Source organism: Musca domestica, unplaced genomic scaffold, assembly GCF_030504385.1.
Source record: "Musca domestica strain aabys unplaced genomic scaffold, Musca_domestica.polishedcontigs.V.1.1 43, whole genome shotgun sequence".
NCBI classification, from domain to species: domain Eukaryota; kingdom Metazoa; phylum Arthropoda; class Insecta; order Diptera; family Muscidae; genus Musca; species Musca domestica.
The window spans coordinates 584,512-602,035 of record NW_026712332.1 but is presented as its reverse complement, the minus strand read 5'-3'; the positions used below and the strand labels follow the sequence as shown (position 1 = coordinate 602,035).

Genomic DNA, 17,524 nt, shown 5'->3' with positions numbered 1-17,524 from the left:
AAAAAATGTGAAAATTTCGGCTGTAAAATTTTGACTTACTATTCTCTGTTTTAATTTTGCTAAGGAAATTACATTTAAAATTATTTTCAAAATTTTATAAAGCAAAAAATGTAAAAATATTGGCATTAAAAATAGTCATGTTTTTAGAAAATTATATAGGTAAACTGTTTTTAATTTTGTTAAGAAAACTACATTTAAAATTATTTTCAAAATTTTATAAAGTAAAAATTAAAAATATTGGCATTTAAAAATAGTCGTGTATGGTATAATATTTTTAGAAAACTATATAGGTATCTTTTAGTAAACAATTTGAATACTACAAAACTACTTAATGATTTCTAATATTTTTCAAAATTTTATAGAATGTAAAATTGTTAACATTTTCGGTCAATAATATTGAATCTTAAAAGCTTTATTTAATGACTTCTTGATTACTTATTTAAAATTAACACTTTACTTTAAAAATAACTTGATAGATTTAAGTCAATAGTTTATAATTATTTCTTAGGATCTGCCTCTGTGCAGTCGCACAAGCATACGTCATATTCAATTTGGACTCCCCTATTTTAACAATTCGTGATGGCTATGGCTGGGTGATGAACGGACAGTTCAAATTAATCCATAATATAAATTTGCAACTTTATCAAGACATACTAAATCGACTGAAGGATGAGAACAACAAAATGAATGAGACCACTATTATAAAAGGTATTATTGCCTACGAGCTTGAAAAAATTCACGTTCAACTTAATGAGCTGAAGGGTCCTGAGACAGCAAGACTAAAACGTTCAATCAACTGGATTGGATCAGCCTGGAAATGGATTGCTGGGTCACCAGATGCAACAGATTGGAATGAAATTATGCGAAGCCAAGATTCATTAGTTTCTAATAACAATTTGCAATACAAAATAAACTCCGAAATTTCCACGAAAACCCAAGAACTTTTGCGGACCGTAAATGGAATCATTACTACAACAAATGATATACTGGGATATAATATTCTAGCTAAGTCCTCACAAGAAATACAGCATAAGGTGACGATACTAAAGGAAGATGTGGGTGAATTAGTTCGAGCTTGTCAAATGGCCAAGGCCAAAGTTGTAAACACTAACCTATTAAACAAAGAAGAAGTAAACCAATTGATAGGTGAACTAGATGTTCTTCCCTACAGTAACATCATCGAAGCCATTGAATACAGCGAGCCTTCTATATATACTAATGGCACCCACCTACTCTACATACTATCAATGCCGAAGGTAGCGGAAACCAAATTCAATCACTTAATTGTACGAGCAGTTTTAAAGGAAGGTCAGAAAGTGGACGTGACTCATAGGACAATACTGATGAACAAGGATGAAACCTATGGTGTCAAAGACAAGTGTCTTCGTTTAACCAACGCTATGATCTGTAAAAAGGAAATGCTTGATCAGCTGCCAGAGGAAGATTGCATTACAAGACTTTTGAAGGGTGGCAAAACAGCTTGCCGCTATGTAACCAGTTCTGAATCAAAAGTCGAATTACTTAAAGATGACACAATATTCTTGGATAACTTTAACAGTAGCATTTGGTCAAACGGAACTTCCCATCATCTCGATGGATCCTTTCTTCTACAAATGGAAAATGAATCATTAAGAATCAACAACAAAATTTATTGGAGTTTGACCAGTTCTGGAGTACAAGTTCTCCCACCAGTACTGACCACTATCACAAATAAGAGCCTATCCGTTAACCTGAATCTCGTACATGAAATGGCTTCGACAAATATACATCTTTTGGCCTATTTAAAGGAGAAAACTACGTGGTTCATGATGTCAGGATCATTGGGTCTATTCGTACTAATGGTGCTTATTTGGATAATCTGGAGAAAGTTAACAACGAAGAAAAACCTACCCAAACTGAACCTGCCAATAGTACAACAAAACGCCTCCTTACATCCTGATCTGCGGGACGCAGATTTTTAGAGGGGGAAGAGTTAACACACCTCAATACCTCCAAACCACTGTGCTGCGACGTATCATACCTACACGTGCCGCTAAGTCAGCACTTTCTATTCGGTTGCGAAACGGAAATATGATATGTTCCCACAGTCATCGAACTCGTGCACTAGGCCTACCGTCAGCATAATGCACCTGTGGGAAATAAGCATAATTTGGACGTCGCTGCCAACAACGCGAGGTTTGGAGTCAAGAACTATGAAAGCGAGAAATCAGTTGGAGTTCGGGAGTAAAACGGTTATCTTATCTAAAAACTATAATTAATAAAAGCATTTAAAATAATAACTCTTGCATTTTAATTTTCGGCACAACTGTTGTTGTGAGTTGATTTTTTTTATTAAAACCAGGACGTTAGTCCTTAACTTATATATAGCCCATCTTCGAACTTGACCTGCCTGCAGACAAAAGAGAGATCTGTGCAAAATTTTAGCTTCCTATCTTAATTCGTTTAGACTGTAGCGTGATTACAACAGACGGACGGATAGACGGACGGACAGGGCTAAATCGTCTTAGAATTTAACGCTGATAAAGAATATTTCGATGAGTTACAACCGGAATGACGAACTTAATATACCCATACTTTTTTTGGTGGAGGGTATATAAAACTTTACTTCGTGTAGTTGGTGGTGGACATACCCAGAGTGGAATATATTAAGCTCCGGTCGAAGACCTGCTTCATAAAAGAAGTATCAAATTTATAAAAACTTTTCTTCACATAGCCGATGTTGTATATACCCAGAGGAGTAAATCTCAAGCCCCGCCCGAGGGTGGTCTACCTAAAACAGCATACAACTTATAAAAAATGAACAGAATCGGGTTAACCCGGACAACCGGACAATAAAGGCCCGTATCTCTGTAAAGATAATAATAGAAATTGTAGCCTTTTGGAAAGGTTGTGGATTTCTACCATGGTGCCTATTTTTATTTTTTTTAATCCGAGTCCAAAAAATCAATAATTTGATACAATAACCGATCCGTTTTGAATAAACCCATCATGTGATCACTTGTTGGGTATATGTTCATTAGTTTACAAATGATATCTATATTATCGGCTTAGTAGGTTCGGGTCTAACCCGAATTTTCAGGTTAAATATCAGGGTATCAGAGTCCATTCCCCCCAAAAAAACCTTCCTCTGGTAAAAAAAAAAATAAAAAAGCCGGGAAATGTTAATAAACTGGGGTTGTTTCAGGGTAAGTACACTAGTCGGCATTTTAAGGTTTTGTTTATCTTTCGACTTTAGGAAAATCTTGAATTATAACCTACGTCCACTGTTGTAAGGGGTATTATGTCCTTGTATGTAACATGCAGAAGTAAACGATATAGACCCATAGTACCTTTGATGATCTTCGTAAAAAAATTTTTGACATAGCTCCCATACATATTTTTATCCGATTTTCTAACGTACGAAATTTGGCACCTAAGCTCAAATTGAGCCCAGAACCAAGTCTGCCAAATTTGGTGATCAGTTCAGATAAAGCTATAGCTCCCACATATATCGTGGATCCGATTTGTTAGTTTGGTGCCCCACAGCCGTAATATGCACTCCATAACAGCGATATCAAGAAAAGGATATCAAATAGAGTTCAGAAATACCTTCGGCATATTTTATCAAAACCGGTTCAGATTTGGATAAAGCCCCCTTATATATTCCTCCGATTTCGGATTTATTGTGCATCAAATGATTAATATAATACCGAATTGAATGGATTTTGGTACATACGACCGAGTTTAGCGCATAAGAAAATATGTCGCAGAGCAACAATCGGGCAGCGTGTGACGGTTTCATTGGGCGTTTGAAGGCCCTAATTCGTGCCATAGGTGACCATTTCGAATAAATCTAAACTTATTCTAAAATTTGATGCTATTTCCGACATTTTTTGCTTTCATTCAATAAAATTAAAACATATAAATTATCACTAATACAAAGAGTTATCAGCACATTTGGCACAATTTTGGAACGACTACACTGAAGTATGTATATCTTAATACCCCAAGTTTCGGTACAAAAATACCTTGTTGGATATGTATTTCCATAAGCTTTTCATCGACATAATTTTATTATGGGAGTTACGACCGAAAAAACGGTCATAATCTCCGTAATTATAATATGGATTATATCCGTAAAATTATTACTCGACCGTTATACACGGAAGGTGAACCATTTCCTTTGCATCTAAATAAGCTACATGCTAAAAATATATGGATCAGCTGCGGGCAGCAACATTTTTAGGAACAATGTTTTTCAGGAAATGCCACTATAAACAGTCTTTTAAGGAGCCTAATCAAGGACGGATAAAAACTGAGGGATAAAACTTCTGAGGGAAAGAAATCAAAATTTACAGTGCAGAATGGCCAAATCGGTTCAGAGTATAATTTTCAACTAGTCCAGGCCAAGAGAACTAAATGCAAATTCGGAAAGACTTTATTTGGGCATCTAGGCAAGCAATGGAAGAGTGGACCAATAAAGGTCACTCAAAATACTCGAATACTCGACAGAAAGGCCATTTGTGAATGAGGACCAGAGACTCGTGGAACAACGGATACCTAACCGGTATGCAATACGGCTTAAAGTTAGGGGAGATAACGGGGCAAGGCCACTTTGCAGAACGCAGTGGCTTTGGACTAGTCTAGTACTTACACGAAGCCAATAACCATAAACATCCTAACGGACAGTAAATTCGCCATTAGGGCAGTTACAGTCAATACAGTTTAGACAAGAATGGGCTCTAAGGCCTTCTTCTTTTACTTTGACTCCAGCTTCCGCTATTCGTTTCGAGGTCTTAGAGGGGTTGTAGAATTTGTAAATTGCATACCAGTTTTTTTCGTTTCTATAATATTACAGCTCTCATCCGATGTTTGTGTGTGAGTTCTGTTTTGGCGGGTTGAGACACCTACCCCATATGACAACTGTACAGCTAGCCGAGTGGCCAAAGTGGACGTCGTACAAGCACACATAACAAACTGCAAGGAAAACGTCAGTATATTGTCGAGTATTATCTCGAGGTACATGAGGGTTTTTTGCGATGATGATTCTGTTCACATGCATATCGACTTCTGGACTGGTGTATGTTGTCTGTTGAATAATATCAGCTTTGTTTTGTTCATGGCTAGCTCTAAACCATGTGATATTAGCCATGCTCCTGCGCATATCATGACTTGTCTTAGCTTACGCTGGACATCGTCTGTGTTTCTCGCTAGTATGGCGGCAGCAATATCATATGCCTATCTTACTAGGAAGGTGTTCTCGGGCTTATCTAAATTTAGTATTCCATCATAGCTGATATTCCGTAGGTATGGACCAAGGATTGAAACATGTGCAGCTCCTGATGTTATGTGGAATTCTCTAGTGACCTCGTGTGTGTTGTATTTAGTCATTTTTATACCCTCCACCATACTATGGAGGGTACATATATTAACTTTGTCATTTCGTTTGTAACTCATCCAAATACTCATGTCGGACCCAACAAAGTATATATATTCTTGATCATCATAAAATTCTAAGCCGGTTTAGCGATGTCCGTCTGTCTGTCTGTTGTAGTCACGCTATCTTTCGAACGAATTGAGATAGAAGGGTACATTTTTGCACACATGTTTATTTTGCCAGTAAGTTCGTAAATGGGCCATGTAGGTCTATGTTTTCATATAGCCCTCATATAATGGTAACTCCCGATATTCGGTATTTTGATGATTTTAGCGACATTATTCATCGGAATTGTTTCAAATTTGGTATTTTTAGTTCGTAATGGATACTACAGCCTATGACAGAAAATTGTCTGTGCAGGTCCAGGTCTTCGTGTAGGCCCCATATAACGGTACCTCCCGATATTCGGTATTTTGATGATTTTAGCGACATTATTCATCGGAATTTTTCCATATTTAGTATTTGGAGTTCGTAATGGATGCTTCAGCCTATGACAGGAGATTGTCTGTACAAGTCCACGGCTTCGTATAGCCCACATTTAACGGTACCTCCCTATATTCGGTATTTTGATGATTTTGGCTACATTATTGCCGTTTTTTTTCAAGTTTCGCACTTGAATATTCTAATGCCTTATGACTAAAGTTGCCTATGTAGGTCCACGTCGTCGTATAGACCCTACGGCTACATTCTCTATTTTTAAGATTTTTAATGGATTTTATTTTTTTGAAAATTGCTAAAATTATTCCAAAGATAGGCCCGGCCGAACTTACTGCTTTTTTATGTGTTTTACTTAGGTAGCTCATTATTACTTTTAAAAGGCACTAAAGGACTTTTAAGTTAGATTCTATTGCGCGTATTACATCAGTCCACTTTTGGCTATTGAAAGCATTCTTAGCGTCAAGTGTGGCTAATAGAAGTATTGACCTGCTGTAATTATTTAATTTCTGGATGGTGGAAAACACCTCAACTACTTCTTTGATTGCAGCGATGATTGACAGCAAACAAAATGTATTTTTTCCTTTCGTTTTCACTCTTAGAGCAAACTCTTACTCTTTTTCGAGCGATTTAGTTCCAACTCTATTTTTTTCTAAAAGGGGTGGCTTGGGAGCGCGCCCATACAAAACAAGAGAGTGAAGAGTAAACTCCGTATAAAACTTCCTCTATTCAAGCATTCCTGCCCACGAGCAAATTTCACTCCTGAGAGAAAATGAACAAATCTGTGCTCTGGTTTTTAATTTTTTTTAACCATTTGGCTCATTATAGATTTGAATTGTGTTGCCTGATTTGAAGATTTTTTTGAGACTTTTAACCTGAACTTTCTCTTATTGCAATGTAAAGTATCCCATCCCTCGGCCATTACCTGCAACATTTCCTCACTTGTTTTCTAATGAACATTTCAACACTACATAATTTCTTGTTGTTGTTCTCCGGTAGAAATCTTAAAAACTTGACAACATGTAAAGCATTAGGTTTTACAACATCTCGACAAGATGTGTTACACATTTTTGCTTTTCACTTTAATGTTATCTTCGTGTTCGGCCATGATGGCCCATTAGACATTAACGTCACCGACAATGGCTCTAATTGGTCAACAGTTGTTTGTTGGCTCTTCTGTGTGTGTGTGTTGTGTATGTGGTTGATTTACAAGTGACAACAAGAGCAAATTTAAATATTCCATGTTTCAGATGGGACTTGTGGTTCATATGCTGCGGCTGCGGCTGCTGGTGGCTGCAGTTGGTCCTGTGACGATAAGGACAAATTAGGTTTTGAATATTTCTGGAAATATAATGGGATAGGGGATATGGTTGGGATGTCCGGTGAGTATTCCAAGTTGACTTCTTAATTTGCCAAGGAAATGCCAGAAACACACACACACACACACACACACACGCACACACTTACACAAACATATTTACAATGCCCTCGAAAAGCGTCAAGTTAGTATACAATATATGCAAATTTGAATTGGCACTTCCACCAACGTTTGTTAAGGAGGGGGAGGTAGTGGGTGTGTAGGAGAGAGCACGCAGGGCCACATGTGCCTTCCGATAATGGTCCGCTAATGACAACGACGACTAATTCCTTACCAAATGGGCGTTGGTAATGGAAATGCAAAATAAGTTTCGCCCCCTTAGAAGGCAGCCGGCGCTAATGTGTAAACGCGGATTGAATGGATGCAAGGCATTCGGTTTGTCCATCTATCCATCCAGCCATCGATTCGCTCATTAAAAAGCCATTATATTTCGAAATAAATTCAAATGATGTCGAGAATAGAAAGAATGAAGCAACGAGATGCTGCTGGGTGCTACTGCAAATGCGGAATGCTTGAAATTATCTATCAGAAGTCCGAAGGCTGCAGCAGTAAAAGATGTGCTGCCTGACAGCCTGAAGTCAAATGTGATTTGAAATTAATGAGCCTTGAATTGTTGAGCCAAGTGAGACCGCCAAACTAATTCTGCTGTTGTTCTTGGCGGTTTGTGAATGGTGAATATAAATGATTGTGTCATGCCATCGATTTTGATTAACACAAAGAGAGTGAGAACAAAATCGAAATGGGTGCTACTTAATGTTGAAGTGTTTTATGGGAATTGTGAACAGTTTTGTTAAACGCCAAATTTGGAGAGCAAATGGAGCTCTTAAATTGTGGGCTGAGTATAGAATAGAACTAAGATGTAGTCGTACGCGTACAATCACAAAAGTAGTATTAGTTAGGGACAAAATTACTGACAATTTTTGATTCCTTTAAATTCCGATTTAGTTATATTTTCGTCGATTAGCAAGCAATCAAAACGGGAATGTTTATCAGCCTCAACCGTCTCTATAGTTATACACTCAGCCATATGGCTACAGAGGGTATATCATTTGACACGCCCAAAACGTGCCTTGTCGAAATAACGGTTTTAGACCCTAGGTCTCTTTGAACCAACTCCATTTCAGGACATTTGGAGTCGATCTAGGGGTGTCCATAAGCATGTCTGTCTGGCTGGCTAGTGCGCGCGATAAATCGTAATATTATTGTCTAAATTAGATCGAGTAGATGGAAAATCGGTCAACTCCTTCTAGTACCATACTCAAAAAAAAATCGGCTCATTCCATCAAGTACTTCCCTTACAAAGGATCAAAATTTTGAATAATTATAACTCTTATAAAATTTGAATATCCGATTGTCTTCAAATTTTACACATCCTAATATTTCTATCAATACAAGATCTCTTGTGGAAATGGGATTTATCGGTTTACTCCTTCTGGTGTGGAATGTATCGGCTTACACCTTGTGGTACCTTCCCCAATTGTTATACCCTCCACTTTGGAAAGGGGGTTTTGTAACATTTAAATATTCATGTCGTTCTGACAATGGCGTATGCGATTAAGCACCATCCGTTCTGCCATAATCTCATTGGTTCTATTTTTTCTATGGACAGTCACAATTTTGGGATATCGGCACTTTCACGAATTTCTGTAAAAATTTCTGTAAATATTCGTCATAGACCCCACAAAGTATATATTCATAATCAGCATTAAATTCCAAGTCGATTTAAAGATGTCCATCTGTCTGTCTGTTGAAATCACGATACAGCCCACATTATTTGTATTGTGTCTAGGATGGTTGGTATAGAAAATATTGGTCCACGTTTTGGTATAGTCCCCATATAACAGTACCTCTCAATATTCGGTGTTTTGATAATTTTTGCAATATTTTTTAACGGACTTGTCCAGAAATTGGTATTTGTAGTTCATAATGGGCTCTAGCTCTTGTGGTGAATCATTGTATGTATAGGTCCAAGTTGTGGTATAGCCCCCATATAACGGTACCTGCCGATATTCGATATTTTGATGATTTTTGCACACATTTTTCCACGGATTTGTGTAAAAATTTGTATTTGTAGTTCATTATGGGTTCTAGCCCAGTGGCAGAACATTGAACATTGATCTTTTACCCTAAGGGGGAGGGTATTAAAAGTTGTTCTTTTTCGGAAAGAATAATAGGAGAATGATTATTTGTAATGTAGTACAAATATCATCAGTAATCGAATTTATTCACAATTTTGCACTATTTAGTACTATTATAGTACACATTTCCTAAGCCATCCCCGTTTACACAGGATATACATGAACAGCGACTCCAATATACATATCCACCACTTTCATATATCAAACCTACTTTCCAACCTTGAATCTAATGCCAAATTTTTTAGCTCTCTCCTTTCACATAATACCTAAATGGTAGAGTTTATGTGAGAAACGCTGCAGCAGCATCACTGTAGCTTCTACTGAATTGTGAATTGAATTTGTTACTCTCTTTCTTTTGTTATGCTAATTGTGGAAAAAACAGTATTGGTTAGGAATGTCATTGTCACTATCATAAATATGATTGGAGCAATAATAACAACAATCCTATAACAGAGGGAAAGAGAGTCGTGAACTTTAAAAGAAATAGAATTTGAGATTAAAACCAGTACTGCAATTAGAAGAGACATCAGTGCAAGAAAAAAGGTACTGTTTGCATAGAAGAATTTAATTCTAAATTTGTCAATGCATTTTCGCAACCGATGAGAAAAGTTCATTGGAATATTAATAAATAAATTTATATTTAATAAGGAAAAAAGTCTTTCTTTTCGAATAACATATATGTGGAGCCATACTTAAATAAAGGTAATTGGTTTATTACCCATGTAAATAATTATTGGAGATAGATTATGCTGTTGATGTAAAATATTGCCCGTGTCATTTATATGTTAAAGAAAATTGCATGTGGAGCATGCATAACAAACAATTGGACAAATACCAATTGCCCTAAATAGGATAAATGCAGTGTTCATTGGTGCATCACGGGTAAGAAGTTTTAGTTGCTTATAAACAACAGAAAAAGAAGTCTGCTATAGCCAGAGACGCAAGTTGAAATCGTTGCAAAGGGACGTTGATGGCAGAAGGGTTGGCCAGCGATTGTACATCCGTGGTGGTCAACTATAGTAAAGTTGGCAAATGGCCCCAACAGGTACCATTTTAAAAGATTAGTACCTTTTTAGAACTTTTCGTAACATAAAGTTCGAATTTGCAAAAAACCCTTTTGTACGTCTATGCCGCATTCCATCGGTGACTTTCATTCTAAGTTTCTGAATTTTAACTTATTCCTTTTGTCCAATAACAAGAATTCACTGGCCACTGTGCACTGGAAATGAAGCGAGGAACCTCATTTGTAACCATTCTTGGCGCGTGCTGAGTGCGATGGTACTGAGTCCTGTTGGAATGTCCAAGTTCCGCGGCCAAAATGTTTGCGTGCCCAAGGCTTTAATACACCCTCCAGAATATTTTCGCCATAATATTCGGCATTTATTCTGAGCCATTTTTCTGCCACTGCGACGCGGGTTTCGATCAAGTCGCTTCTTTGCTTTTCGGACCATTTCTGCTGATGTTGCTGTTTTCTTCCGTCCTCTTCCTTGACGTCGGGCTACGCTACAGTATCACGGTAACGATCGATGGTACGAGACACATAAAATTTATTCACATTTAAATGCTGTAGTGCTCTAACGATAGCCACTTGTGGTTTTCCAGCCAAATATAAAGAAATCACACTATCACGCTTAAATTCCACCACGAATAACTTTTTTCTGGAAAATTCTCACTAAAATGCTTTTATACGCTTGTAAACAATATAACGAGCTGTCACTGGAATAATTTTAAAAGCTGTCGGACGAGTGGCCTAAAAATGACAGCAGTCTGAAGTTGGTTCCAGTTTTTTTCATCTCACCCTGTATATCTTAAATGATTTTCACCAAATTTGAGGTACTTATTTCTAGGATGAATTCAGTCGAAATTGCCAGGATTCAGTCAATTTGGGCTGATATTAACTATTTGGTGCACAATACACATCATATAGGACAAATATATTTGTGGGAGCTATATCCAAATCTGACCCGATGTCGATAAAATTTGACAGAGGTATTTTTGGGCTGAATCTGGTATTAAATATTATTCTTGTGGAGCGCATATTACGAATGTGAGGGTCTTAAACACGAAATCGGGTGAAACATATATATGTGAGCTATAGCTATATCTGAACCGATTTTCTCCAAATTTGATGTACTTGCTTCTAGACAGAATTCGGTCGGATATGCCAAAACTTTGGTCATTTAGGCTCATATTGGCCATTTGGTGCAAAATTAACCCGAAATCAGTTGAAGATATATATGGGAGCTATATCTAAATTTGTAATGATTCTTACAAATTTCAAGAGGGTTCGTCCTTGGGTCAGACAAAAATATTGTTTGGAAAATTTCATCTCAATCGGATAATAAATGCAGCCTGCATTTGGTGCACAAACATACATGGATAGATAGACGGACGGAGGGACTGGCATGCATGAATCGACTAGGAAAGTGATTCTAAGACGATCATCAAAATTAACTAACAAAATTAACAAATGCACAAACCTTACGACTATGTGATGTAGGGTATAAATATCAAAAGTACTAAATTGTTGTAAATTTGATTTGTTTGATGGTGGGAATATAAGTTGAAATCTAATCAAAACATGTAAAAAATCAGCTAAGTTCGGCAAGGATGAACATTAAATACCGTCTACCAATAGGGAATATTTTGGAAAATAGAAAAAATTCCGTGGAAAAATACTGTACCATGGACCTTTACAATCAATTATCTGCCAGAGAAGGAGGTGCTTATTACGATCTCCAATTACCCAGTTTCATATAATTCTGTTCAAAAATGTAACCTAAATCATAACAAGTTAAAAAGCAATAAGTTCGGCCAGGCCGAACTTTGAATACCCTCCACCATTTGAACGAATTTGGAAATTTTCAAAAAATAATAAAATATAATAAAAATACCGAATATAGACGTTATATTGGGGTCTATACGATGTGGACCTACATAGGCATGGTTGTCATAAGCCATTACCATATTCAAATTCGAAACTTGAAATAAACGGTAAATAATGTAGCTAAAATCACCAAAATATCGTATATAGGGAGGTATCGTTACATCGGAACTATACGAAGATCTGGACTTGCATAGACAACTTTCTGTTACAGCCTGTAGCATCCATTACGAACACTTAATATGGCATCTCAAACAATTTCAGTGAGTATTGTACCTAAAATGTTCAAAATACCGAATATATGGAGGAACTGATATATGGAGCCTATACGAAGACCTAGACCTGCATAGACAACTTTCTGTCATAGGTTGTAGTATCCATTACGAACTTCAAATACCAAATTTGAAACGATACCGGTGAATAATGTCGCTAAAATCATCAAAATACCGACTTGGACCTGCACTGCCAATTTTCTGTCTAAGGCTGTAGTATCCCTTTGGAACTTCAAGTACCAAATTTGAAACAATTTCAATGAATAATGTCGCTAAAATCGTCAAAATACCCGATATCGCGAGATACCGTTATATGGGGGCTAAATGAAAACGTGGACCAACATGGCCCATTTACGAACTTTACCTGCCTACTGGCAAAATAACAATGTCTGCAAAATTTTAGCCTTCTATCTTGGTTCGTTCGAAAGATTACAACAGACAGACAGATGAACATCGCTAAATCGTCTTAGAATTTTACGCAGATCAAGAAAATATATACTTTGTTGGGTCTGACATGAGAATTTCGAAGAGTTACAAACGGAATGACCGAATATTGAGATTTACCCAAATATGAGGGCTATACGAAGGCCTGGATCCGTGATGCAATTTTCTGTCATGGTCCCATAATAGTTATTTGACGCCAAAACATACAACAAACCATCTATTACGGACTACATTGGCATTACCTACATTCATATCAAAGCCCTCTTGCCCACCACTTGTTGTTTAAAGCCAATACTAAGTGCCTTAAAAAAGTTATTTGCAAGTCTACAGCGACTATCAACCCCAAGGTCGTTGCCTCAACCAAATTTAAATATTTACTTCCAATTAAGCCGTTTAAACGGCAGCATCAAAAGTAAATTACCGCACTGTGCGTCTTCGTTATTCAGATATCAGTTCAATTATGAAGACAAATTAGTTGGCTCGTTCCTTCATTAAAATTTATATTTGTACAATTATGCTTGATTAAGAAATTTGTACACAGCGACTAGAGGTTTATGGGCGAATACTTTCAAATCATTCGACTTAAAGTAAATAACCCAAAGCCTTAGACATTGTCCTGTTAACCAGACCGAGAGACAGAAAGACGGACGGACGTCTTCCTATAGTTGGTGGGTTAATTCCTTAGAAATTGTTTACCTCAAGTTCTTTGTTTGAACAAATTGCCGCTTAGTGTGTTGTAACAAAAATGTCTCTCTCCCTCCTTCTTTCGTCCTAGGTAAATTGAGAATGTCCTTGGTATCAATTGATGCCGCATCTGTCACTACCACGCTCCGTCTTCCTCCCACTCGATATTGGTTCTGTTACAAGTTCATGGCAAGGTTTTTCTCTCACCACTGCCGCTTTTGGTTTGATGGACCTGGGATGTGCAAATGAAAAGTAAACACTTGTGTGTTTGTGTGCGTGTGCCAGGGCCTGTTTGCATGGGTACTGTTAATAATACTCGCACTTGTCGCTTAACTTAATTACAACATTTTCCTCATGGTGTTGAATTGAAAATTCCGCGTAGTTCCTGTCACACACCCTCAACACCCCACCTCACCGTGCCGCAAATACAGACACCAAACAAAAAAAAAAATAACCAAAAACAAATTACAAAATATTTACCTTAAACGTTTCAAGGCTGCGGGCGGCAGGTCCTCGTCGTCCTTTGACCAAAACACCAAATTGCTGAATTCGTTTTCCAACAGTGCGCTTTGGTCGTCTGTTGTGGTGGCTGTTGGCCGATTGTTGTTCTGATGGCTGATGTTGGTGCTGGGGAATTGCCCATTAATGGCAGATGCAAAGCCATTAATAGTGCCCAGGCTACCGGGACTGACACCCATGACGTTGCCATTGCTGGCTGACATTTTAGTTTGATTGGTGTTGCTACTCGTGTTGCTGTTGTGGAAATTGTTGCTACTTCCACTGGCAGTGGGACTAACACCAACACCAACACCACTGCTGCTGCTGCTGCTTCCGACACCACTGCTGGGACCGTTTAAAGGCTTTAGGGATTTTAAAATGTTTTGTTTTTCTTTATATAAAAAGCTACGGGATACTTGACACTGTAAATCTATGGTACTGCCTGTCTTATAATATCGATCACCAACATCTCGTTCCTGGTCGTCAATTAGACGCAAAGGAGGTTCTGTAATAAGAAAGAAAAAAGCGACAGAGTGAGTTAGATAGAGATAATGAAATTAGAAGAAGATGTAAATGAACAAATTGATTTTGTTACAGGTTTTCTTATTCAGGAAGTATGGAAATGTTAAGCAACGAATGATGGCAGAATGTAAATCAGAGATAATTTCATAATCTAGATATGGATTAAAGGTATTCTGCATAGCTCACATAAATTTGGATAATTAGCAAGAGAGTATATTCTAAAGGTAAAGCTGAGAAAATAGGACTTGCGATACACTAGTAATTAAAATATTACCAATTTTGAAAAATAACAAAAGAGGTAGAGCTAAAAAATAAGGCACATATATCGGCATTTTCATAGTTTACATCGCAATGTAATCGAAAGGAAAGGGACAATTTCCCCCGTCTACCGAATTTTGTGAATTAAGATTCCTTGGAATCTGTTGATTTCAGGTATATAGTGTTTTCGGCAATATGGTCGAAAAATCTAACCCTCAAGCGATCCAACAAAGAGGGTTTTGGGTCCTTTTTTAAAATATGGTTTAAAACTCAATTTAAACGGGAACGTAGCAAGTCAAAATATTTCACAAAATTATTTGTCATAAAATTCTACTATGGGTCTTAAAGGTATAAACGTACCCCAATACCATATATTCATATATATAAAACAAGTAAGCAAAGGGCCGACCGTTGAATACCCTACAACACTATAATAAACCATACAGTTTATATATGCGAGATACTCGAAAGAATTCCACAAGATATTGTGACAAATAATAAAAGAAAACCATCATGTTTCGTTCTCTAATTTTCGAATAATAGCAACTTAAACGAATTTGCTCATTTCCAATTTATTGGTAGATGTTGCACGTAAATGGTCTCAGAAGTGGCAAAAGATTAACATTTATTATTGGTTTTTGACTGAAACGCATCTATATGAGTTACAGACATTTGACTATGTTCTTCAACGAAATCAGCGTTAACGAAATAGTCAGAAGTGCGTCTTTCCTGCATTTGTGAATTCTCCAAAAAGTCGCTGGAATGGATATTTTCGTATTTAGTCTACAAAAGTTATTAAACTATTTCACACATTGAATATTTTTGGATGGCCATCCAAAACTACTTGACTTTTGCAATGTGCGGTAACCCCATGCAAAATTTCGTAAGGATCGGGCCATAAATGCGATCTGTATATGATATCCTGATATCCTAACTACTTAGTTTTGTTAGCTGTAGAAATATTACCAAATGTTTAATTCAAAATGAAAATATGCCAAAAATATGACAAAATTGAAAAAAATATGAGAAAATGTTACAAAATCAATATTTTCATCTTTAGAGAGATATTTTTATGCAATTTTTTAGACGTTTTTTCTTTCCTGCCAAGAGGCCATTCTAAATTAATGAGAACTGTCGAAATCAGTTCAGCCGTTCTCGACATATAAGAGATCCTTCAAGCATATCTTCTTTGATAGACATATATATCGCACATATTTTGCTATATACCCGATTTGTTGCATGTTAACATCTATGTAAAGAAATAACCTTGTCATGGCTTTGTGATTTCGACGGGATTTAAAATATTCACGGTTTAATGAAAAATGTTGAATTTTTTCAACACAAAAGATATGGTCTATTTTACCCGCTAAATATTATGCGATGACCACCCAAATTGGTAGGTTTCTTCCCCGCCCTAAACTATAGCTACATGCGAAGTTCCGCGTCGATTGGTCTATAATTGCGACCTGTATAGCTACTGCAACATTTGTTTTTTTTCAGTTTTTGGTCCATTTCGACCTAAATATTATGCGATCATCTCCAAAAGAAATAGGGTTCTATAGTGACCCCAGCCCCACCTCCATTCTAAATTTCGGTCCATAATTGCGACCTGTAGAGTGCTTACATCAACATGGACAGACGGACGGACATTGCTAAATCAACAAAGAATTTTATGCTGATCATATATATATATATATACTAAAATCATCGCTAAATCATCGCTAAATCATCGCTAAAATCATCAAAATATCCTCTCATAGACTGTAGCAATCATTACGAAGGATAGAAGGACAGACGGACGGACATTGCTAAATCAACACAGAATTTTATGCTGGTCAAGTATATATATATATATATATATATATATATATATATATATATATATATATATATATATATATATATATATATATATATATATATATATGTATATATATATATATATATATATATATATATATATATATATATATATATATATATATATATATATATATATATATATAATATTCTTGATCAGCATAAAATTCTGTGTTGATTTAGCAATGTCCGTCCGTCTGTCCTTCTATCCTTCGTAATGATTGCTACAGTCTATGAGAGGATATTTTGATGATTTTAGCGATATTATTCGCCGGAATTGTTTCAAATTTGGCATTTTCAGTTCGTAATGGATACTACAGCCTCAGACAGAAAATTGTCTGTACAGCTCCACCTCTTCGTATAGCCCCAATATAATTGTACATCTCCATATTCGGTATTTTTGTGATTTTAGGTACATTATTCACCGATTTTTTTCATTCAAGTTTCGCATTTGAGTATTGTAATGGTTTACGACAATAGTTACCTATGCAGATCCACGTCGTCATATAGACCTAATATAACGGCTACATTCGGTATTTTTAAGGATTTTAACAGAATTTTTAATGGATTTTATTTTTTGAAAATTGTCAAAATCGTTCCAAATGGTGGAGGGTATTCAAAGGTCGGCCCGGCCGAACTTACAGCTTTTTTACTTGTTAGCTCTACTACTTTCCCCGTAATCATTTTTGTGTTGCACAGTGTTATTATAAAATTTGCTTATTTGGTACGTAAATA

The 17,524-nt window shown here is 36.5% G+C and overlaps 1 protein-coding gene across 1 annotated transcript in view; it reads right to left on the bottom strand.

Moving 5' to 3' along the window:
• The window catches only part of LOC131804361 (mucin-3A-like), a 221,148-nt gene that overhangs the window by 94,943 nt on the left and 108,681 nt on the right, over positions 1-17,524 (bottom strand). Inside the window, exons 5-6 of the mRNA XM_059127193.1 lie at positions 14,372-14,654; positions 14,132-14,218 (exon numbers count right to left, since the gene is read on the bottom strand). Coding sequence (XP_058983176.1) covers positions 14,132-14,218; positions 14,372-14,654 — 370 coding nt within the window. The remainder of the gene's footprint in view (positions 1-14,131; positions 14,219-14,371; positions 14,655-17,524) is intronic.